The 9,089-nt window shown below is 39.9% G+C and overlaps 1 protein-coding gene across 1 annotated transcript in view; it reads right to left on the bottom strand.

Moving 5' to 3' along the window:
• Positions 1-3,670, bottom strand: part of cnot6l (CCR4-NOT transcription complex, subunit 6-like) — a gene marked incomplete at its 3' end in the record, with an annotated part of 7,172 nt that extends 3,502 nt beyond the window's left edge. Inside the window, exons 1-7 of the mRNA XM_079221812.1 lie at positions 3,553-3,670; positions 2,938-3,124; positions 2,218-2,303; positions 1,929-2,018; positions 1,734-1,802; positions 1,441-1,598; positions 413-567 (exon numbers count right to left, since the gene is read on the bottom strand). Coding sequence (XP_079077938.1) covers positions 413-567; positions 1,441-1,598; positions 1,734-1,802; positions 1,929-2,018; positions 2,218-2,303; positions 2,938-3,124; positions 3,553-3,664 — 857 coding nt within the window. The 5' untranslated portion in view covers positions 3,665-3,670. The remainder of the gene's footprint in view (positions 1-412; positions 568-1,440; positions 1,599-1,733; positions 1,803-1,928; positions 2,019-2,217; positions 2,304-2,937; positions 3,125-3,552) is intronic.
• Positions 3,671-9,089: the final 5,419 nt, after the last annotated feature.

Raw genomic sequence — 9,089 nt, 5'->3', positions numbered from 1 at the left:
TGCCGGTGGTCTGGATATAAATCAAGGCAGAATATCCTAAAATCGGCAAAAAGCTCTGAAAACCGGCAAAGCAACATCCAAACCATGAGTGTGAATACAGATCGCGATCAGTAGTGTTGCATGCTGGGTGTGGAAACCATGAGCGCGAGTACAGACGCGAGGAGTACTATAAATGTCAGTCAGTGATCATAGACATCATGTATTAGAGTAATTTTAACATGTTCTGTGAGGCATAGAATACAGTCGTGTCCAGCGATATCAGAGGCAGGGCCATTTGATGATGGAGGTGGGCCGGCCCAACGCCGTCGGCCTACCGGGGATTTCTCCGGTGTGCCCTATGGCCAGTCCGCTCCTGGATCCAAACAATACAAAAACTTTAAAATGGAACAATGCCAGAAGAAAAGACACTCACTTGTCGGTCTTGAAGAACACGGCGCAGCCGTCTACGTGTTTCCGCTCCTGTTCAGAAACAAGTTTGGCGCGAGACTTCGGACAGAAGTAGCCGTCGTAGCCGCGCTCCTTCAGCGTTTCCAGAAACATGGCGTAGTACTGCTCCGTCTCCACTTCCTGCAGACACACAGGGCAAGAAATGTCACCTACAAGAGCCAATGAAATGTATGAAATAAGTGGGCATCAGCCACGAATCAATGGGAAAAATAAAAGTTTCTACACCTTAAAAGTGAGATATATATATATATAAATATAAAAAAGTTACAAATTACTCATTTGTAACGAGTGAGGAGCATGTCCACTAAATGTTGCCCTGATTAATATGCCTGTACTGAAACTATCAGTTGATGAACTGTTCATAATTTAAAAATCATTGTCATTTATCATCATTTTAAATGGAATATCTTTGGATGGTCGACCGTTGAGCGGAAAGAAACAAGAGATGAAGACGTCACCGTGAGCCCTTTTTATAACACGTTGCGCTAAAATTCAATTTCGATTCCAAATCAAAAATCATATTTAGTCTCTGTCCCTAAGGCCCAGGGCCAATGAATAAGGCACTTAAAACAAGTAAATTAAAATGTAATCATAACATTTCAAAAGGAAATTAAAATGAAATTCAGGCAGAGAAGCGCTACCATCGCCGACACAGCAGCCTTGAAAAAGCCGTCGGGCCGGGGCCCACGGTAATTTAACGGGACCTTAACGGGACCTTAACGGGATCATGACTGCTTAGTCTGTTTTTGGGAAGCTGGAACACGTGGAGGCCTGAAATTTGATTACAACTCGAGGGATACCAATATTACATCCTGTGTCTGTGTGATGCTTCTTACCGTCGGAAACAAAAGAAAGAAGGAAAGAAGGAAGGAATTAAATAAACAAATGAGAAACGAGTCTTTTGAGTTTTGCTTTATGGACAGGTGAAAAAAACAAAGCCGGGATTCAAGTTGGAGGCGGAGTCTGCTTCTGGCTGAGAGGCCGCCCATTTACCTGCAGGCTGATGATGTCGGCGTCACAGCTGGTGATTTCCTCCATAATGCCTTTCTTCCGGTACTCCCAGTTGAGGGCCCAGGACGGACAGTAGCCGTACAGCTGCCGCGTGGCGTACTTGTCGCACAGCACGTTGTAGCACATGACCGTGAACACGGCTGCAGAAAAAAGAAACACAAAGTGATTACTGTCGTTTTTACTCCTGGTGTTTGCTGCCCGACGTGTCTGACCCCCTGAATCTCATTCAACTGTTTCTCTCCTCTCCAATGGGAAGCTTTACACCCTGAACATACCTGAGGGGCTCATTTGGTCTCGCTCCTTCAGAGTTATCCAAGGTCTATGGGGGAGCTGCTCTGGGTGCACTGCAAACACACACGAGACACGAGCGCTGACTTGTCTGTGACAAACACACACATGCCGCTATGCACCTGTGCTGCTCAGGTGTGCAATAAACAGCCACTTAAAACGCACGAGTTCCGATAACTCACCTGCAAGATTGTCGAGCATGTAGTTCAAAAGCTTTCTGGTGCCGTCCGGTTCCTGGTACAGATTGAGGATGTCCTGGGACAAAGGGTTTCCTGCAAAACAACCACATAATACATCTGAAATATATAGAAAAACAACCATCTGACGAGGAGTTCTCAGGTTCGAGTAAAGTAGAGTAAAGAAATAACGACTTGTAGCCAGGATTCACTTGCATTTGGTGGCTAGAGGTGATGTCAGAAGGTAATGGAGTTTAAAATAATGTTAATCATAAAAAATAAAAAATAAACTCACCTTTTAGCCCCAAGGTTTGTAACTGGAAAAGCCTCCCAAGTTCATAAGGCAGAACTCGCAAAAGATTGTTGTTTAAAAGCAATTCCCTGAAGAACAAAGGGACAGAAATGATCAGTGTTTTGTGTCTCACATTTTTTTACTAACTCGTCGTCCTCTGTTGTCACTTCACTCAAGTCTTCCAGTCGTCTTTGCCTGGCATCTCTGTTTTGTGTGTGGAGCCCTGCGGGAGTCTAACTCCCACTCGCACAATTCCTTATCTGCCTCTTCTGATCGCTGTGTTTTTTGATCATTTCGTAGCCGAGCTGATTACAAGACAAGTTCTGTTCCGGCTCGAGTCGAGACTGTGAGCGATTTTACGCGTTGAGAAACGCAGAGGAAAACGTTACAGCTGGTCACAATGGGAGATTATTATCACCTTCAAATCACTAACGTATCAGTGTTTACACAGAGATGTTTATAAAGAACATGGGCTCTGTATCAATATGATGAAGAACCCGGATTTTTAGGTATTTAATTCATACTATTAGAAATAAATCTCCATTTACTTCATATATCTAAAGAGGGTTTCTCAATTTAATTCCAGAAAATGTCACTATTTGACAACATAAATCTCTACTGTGATGGAAAATGACTGCATACTGAAAACCCAGGTTATATTGTATGTTATGAATGTCCCCTGAAGCCCCTGAAGGCATCTCTCTCGGACGGGACTGGGCCTACCTGAGAGAGACCATGTTGCCCAGCTCGGCGGGCAGGCTGCGGAGCTTATTGGATGACAGGTTCAGGTAGGCCAGGTGGGGCAGCTTGGCGATGTCCGGTGGGATGCGGCTCAGGTTGTTGTCGTTGATGTGCAGTGCCGTCAGGTGGGTGAGCGTCCATAAGGAGGTGCTCAGGCTCCTCACCCGTCCTGAGAAATACAGAGAACAACATGCCGTTCTGAGAAACAAATTTAAAATCAATCGAACCAGGAAACCAAACAGACTTCTGTTAGAAAATGATAAAACAACAATAAAAAGGTTTTTATTCTGCTGTTTCCTCTTAAAACAATGTTCTTCACGCCAAAAGCAAGAACACGACTACAATTTGTTTTGTGGGTGGAAAACGTCATGAAACAGAATCATCATGCGACACACAAAAAACAGACTTATGCTTTTGTAGCTTTGGTCACAAACCTCCGTCTTCTCGCTGATTTACTCATATCTAATATGTATCGATAGGGAGATAACAGGTCAAATAACATGAACAGGAAACCTGATTTACATGTTTCTTAATTCTTCGTTTCACATTCATTAATAGGCCACCCTTTTTCCTTGATGGTTTGTTAGTTGGACTAACCAGAAATCTCGAGCTCGGCCCAGTAAGACTTCTTCCCACTGGCCACCTCCTCCGCTGGCATGATGGTGTAACATCTGCGGGGATCTGGAGGATCATATTTTTCCTTTGGCATACCTGTTAATCTGAAGAACAAAGCAGGAAACACAGACGTTGACAGGGACACGCAGGACAAAAAAATGATAATACTCTTTTAAATAATAAATGAAAGTCACAAGACAACTTTAAATAAAGGCAAAATAATACCATTATAAAAACATGTGAAATAAAATGTAAAACTGCAATATAAAATATAATAATAACGTCATATGGAAGTGATGAAAAAAAAGAAACTTTTGAATTTTGACTATTTTCTTGTTCAGTATTAATAACCTATTTGGTCGTTAACACAGTGACACAGTTGTAACGTCTTACTTTTTTTTTAAGTTTCAAAAGTGTCAGCCATGTTTTTGAAATTGGCAAATGACGGCTGCAAAACATTAGATATTTATATTATTAATTCATGAGCATTATAACGATAAATGATTTTGGCTGTAAAATGTCACAACATTTTAATAAAAATGTCAACAAAGTTTCCCAGAACGCAAGGCCACGTTTTCAAATTGTTCTTACTAACAGTCCAAAACCCACAGATATTAAATTCACATAAAAGATAAAAACCGGATGAAGGTTTTACGTTTTATCCTGATAAGTAAATACGACAACAAAAAAAACTGCTACAACAAAAAATAAAGTGTCTTGGAAAATATTTCCCCAGCTATTTAAATATTCAAATGAAAAAAATAAAGTGTCTGGTTGAATCAGCGTTTACTTGCACACAAAACCCTCGACCAACTCTGAGGCAAACCGCGGAGGAAGCACCTGGAGGACTGTCCTCTACATATACAGGGTTCATACACAGTTTGACTAATGGATTTCTATGACTTTTCCATGACGAAAACATTTTGAAAAATCTCGGTGTATACATGAAAAAGTGGGAAAATGTAGTATTTAAACTAACAATGAGATAAAGCATACAGTATACCTTAAATGACACAAATAAATGAGACAATAGTTTGATTAAAAGAATAAACATGTATAGATATACCGTATGCGTGCTTATATTTTGAGCGTCTTTCTTTTAAAAGCATATTAATTATTTCAAACTCAGCGTAAATGAACGACATGAACATATGAATATAACAAATTTCCATGACTTTTGAGATTTTATTTTTTCATGGACCTTTCCAGGCCTATAAATAACCATTTTAAAATTCCATGACTTTTCCAGGTTTTCCATGACCGTATGATCCCTGATATAAAGACGATGATGTCATTGTTAGCTTTTTTTTTATTTATTTTTTTTAGCACCCAATTTAAGGTGGACGAGCTGCTTCTGTGAGATAAACTTTGATCCACAAGCCACAGCAAATAAAAAATAAAACAAACAATGATGAAATTACAGATCTTACCTCTAACCTGATTCATGAGACATATTTTTGAAAATACTCCTTTTAAATTGCTGTTTGTGTTAAAGTATCTCCTGCACAAATGTGCAGTGATCATAGCACAACAACAATTGAATTGCAGACATGAATCTGGACTATTCAAAATAAAAGTTTGGTTATTAAGAACTTTCCAACTTTCAAATGATGTTACGGGGCTCATGCAGTGTGTAACAGTTGGACACTCCTGCGCAATTTTAGAGCGATTGTAAGACAAAAAACAAACAAAACAAGTGCTACATGACTCGATTCTTGTCTGAATTTGAATTTTAGTCTTAGACTTTTTCTTGGTTTCATAATTAATTAATTAATTAATTAATTAATTGATTTGTCTTCTGGGCCACTGGTGAGATTGTATCACGTGAAGATACAGTTTTACACAATTGAACTCATAATTTCAAGCAAACAGATAGATAGTTTATTAATCTTCTTGAATCTGTGCAGCATGATGTAGATCTGATAAATTTAGGGTAAATTGATCATCAGTCGATTATTTTACATTCGCTAAGCTGTCATGTGTATCAATACTGATGATTTAAACCGCGTCCAGCTCAACCAGACATTATGAAGTGAAATAAAAAGCAATAATTTGAAATAATGCAATATAAAATTGAATAACATTATTATATCTAGAAAGTTATATAAAAATTCAGTTTTTTAGCCGTTTAATAGTACCTCTCTGCATGTTTACGACATTATAATAAAACATGCATTGCCGGTAATAACACAAACTAAAGTAACCGGAAGGGTGCAGATGAATGAATGCATTCAATCCAGAACGTGCAACCAAAAAAAGTTGTGTAAGATTGTGAGAAATGTAATAAATATGAAAGTTTCAGAGGTCACAGAATTAGTGATAGTGGCAAGGTGTTCTGCACTCAATGTTCTTTATGATTAAAATGTTCAGAACAAGTTTGGGGAAGACATGCATAACTTTGTTTACACACTGGTGGGCCTGTCAATACATGGCCTGCTGTGAGTTCTTTGATCACGTGTCTGAGATGATGACGAGGATCATCAACATGTCTTCGAGGGCTCAAGAGGCTGTGCCAGTTCTGCTGCCTTGTGAAACACTTTTAACAAGGCAGGAGTTTTTTTGCTTTCCTTTTTTTTGTCAATGGAAAATATGTAGCGATGGCAACTGCTGCAGACAGCTGAGTATCCAAACATAGCTGTAATGTCAAAAGTGACACCTGACAAGCACGTGACGTAACATTGAAACCGGGGGGGGGGGGCGGTCAGGATAAGTTTCCCACCCACACACCAGCTGTCACACCTGGCAACGAGGTAAACCACGCCCCTTACGGTTATGCCCGTTGAAACGTTCAAACATGTGGAAAACCGTTAAAATGTCGTTCGAATGTCGTTCCGGGGGAACGACATTCGAACGCGAGCCTCAAGCACGAGGCTCGTTTTGTTCGGCCAGCGGGCAGCACAGGGGCGCGTGCCGCCCGGTGCTCACTGAGGCGGATTGAACGGGGGGGACGGTAGACGGGAGTCGGCACACGCGGCTGAATCCGATTTTAAACTGTGAAATCTAAACCCCGGGGGGGGGACATCCAGGACAACGTGTGCGCGGCATTAGGAAAAAGTCAAAAAATGACATTACCTTCATTCGGGAGTGGAAGAAGACGATTTATAGAGGGAATTGGTGGCGACATGCAGACAACGGCTGTTGAACCCGTTTAGACCCTGAACGTCTCGGAAGCAGAAGAAAGAACAACAAACGCGGCTTCCGCTCGTGCTCGTCACACGTCGCGTGCGCAACCGGATTCTTTCCCCCGCTCATGTCATCGAGTAGAGTTGTGAAAAATGGTGTCTAAACTATTTTTTTTGCATTTAACAACAGAATACAATAATAAAATAAAATGTTTTTATGTGCCGTCCCTAAATTGAAAGAAACATACTGTGAATAGTGCATTTTTTCTGTTCCAAAGTGTTAAGAAAGCTAAATTGAAATATCGCTTTAATATTATAGCGATGCATATTAGCATGCATGTATTTAGAATATGTAGAAGATACTGCATAGTTTGGCATGCATTTAATCTCAATCATAGTTTAGTTTTATTAATTCCTCTGTATATTCTGAAAATGAATAAATATTCCCGTAACTCAAACATTTACTAAATTAAGTACATATTGGCAGATCAAACTCGTGTCGAATATGAAAGTGCACCCGAAAATTATATTATATATATTTACTCAATAAATTACATACATTTTAAGTATTTACCAAAAAGTCAAGGTAACTTTTAGAGTGACAGGTTTTTAAATGAAGATATCGTTTTACCTCCCAGGTGGATCGCAAAGAGATATTACGACTTTTTAAATAAAATAACTATCCAGTTAAGTAGGAACTGAAAGGTCAAGGGGATATGAGGTAGAAAATGGGATACCACAAGGGAGTGTGGTAAGTCCTATATTATTTTCCATTGCAATAAATGACATCTTTGAAACGGTCTCACCAGATATGGGAAGGTCGACTATTTGCGGATGTTGGGGCCTTATGGAAAAAAGGTAGAAACTTGGAACATATTATTCGGTTACTACAAGAACAAGTTGAATTATAGGGGAATACATGGGGATTTAAAGTCTCATCTGAAAAAACAAAAGTAATATGCTTTACAAGACGGCGAACTAGGGGAAACTATCAGCTGAATCTTCATGGAAACAAATTAGAAATAGTAGAGTCATTTTGGTTTTTAGGAGTGCACTTTGACAGAAGATTAACATGGAAAGCCCACGTTAAAAATGTTAGTGATAAATGTACAAAAGTTATAAATGTATTGAGATGTCTATAGGGTTGGACTGGGAAGCAGATACACATATACAAAGCTTTAATTAAAGACATATTAGGTTATGGTAGTATAGCATATGGTTCAGCATCACAAACTTCACTTAAACAGCGGGATGGTATCCAGACCAGGGCCCTCAGAACATCACCGGTGTGCGCCATCCAAGTAGAAACAGGAGAAATGCCATTGTGTCTTCGCAGAAAGCAACTGTTGGTTAATTATTGAATAAATCTGTGAGGTCATGAAGATAATCATCCAACTCAAAAAAAAGTACTACATGCATGTTGGGAAAGGCAAACAGTACCAAATACAAGTTTTGGCTGGATAGGAGAAGCAGCAGCAAGAAGCTTAGGAGTCTCTGATATAGAGCTTACCCTTACTGTCATTTGGCCAATAACTCCTGTGTGGTAAAGAACCAAAGGTGGACATGGAGTTGCTGCAAGTTAAAGTAAGACAAAAGAATACTGATCTAGTGAATGAGTTCTATGAATACACAGATGAAAAATACGCAGAGCATGTGCATGTTTTTACAGATGGATAAAAAAACCCAGATACAGACAGTATAGGAGCTGTTGTTGCAGTCACAGTTTTTAAATATTTAAACGCATATCGAAATGTCTGGCTGTGTACACAGTTGAATTGTATGCAATTGTTTTGGCCTTAGGATTGAACAATACAAACCAGGCAAAGTCCTAATTTGCAGAGACTCCATGTCAGCAATCGCTAGTCTGAAGGCAGGTAGATCCAATACTCGTCAAGATCTGAAATAATGTCAATGCACTCGAGAATAAAACGAGGCACTGAATAATATTTATATGGGTACCAGCCCATGTAGGAAATGAAAAAGTGGAAAAACTAGAAGAAATTTCAATGTCAACATTAAGAATTGGACACAGCAATCTACGCAGCACATTGATAGGGAAGCATCCAACCAGTCTCTGTGAACACTGCCAGACATCAGAAAGTGTATCAGTACTAGATACAGCTCAGAAAGGAGGGGCATAGCTGGGAGAAATGGAAATACAATGGATGAAAGGAAGAGAGCTAAGTAGTATACTAAAATGGGGATCTAGTAAGTGCTCGACAATCTTTTAGCAAGCAACAGGACTGATGGGGAAAGTCATTGGGAACCGGAAGATGGCAGCAATGCAACAAAAAGGATGCAAGCTGCCGTTAAACACCACAGAAGAAGAAGTGCCTCCCAGGTGGAACTATTCAGCTCGTGTCTCTGTTGCCACACGGACCAGCGACATTCCCAGAA

The sequence above is a fragment of the Taurulus bubalis genome (assembly GCF_910589615.1).
Source record: "Taurulus bubalis genome assembly, chromosome: 8".
NCBI classification, from domain to species: domain Eukaryota; kingdom Metazoa; phylum Chordata; class Actinopteri; order Perciformes; family Cottidae; genus Taurulus; species Taurulus bubalis.
This window is presented reverse-complemented; position numbering and strand designations above follow the sequence as displayed.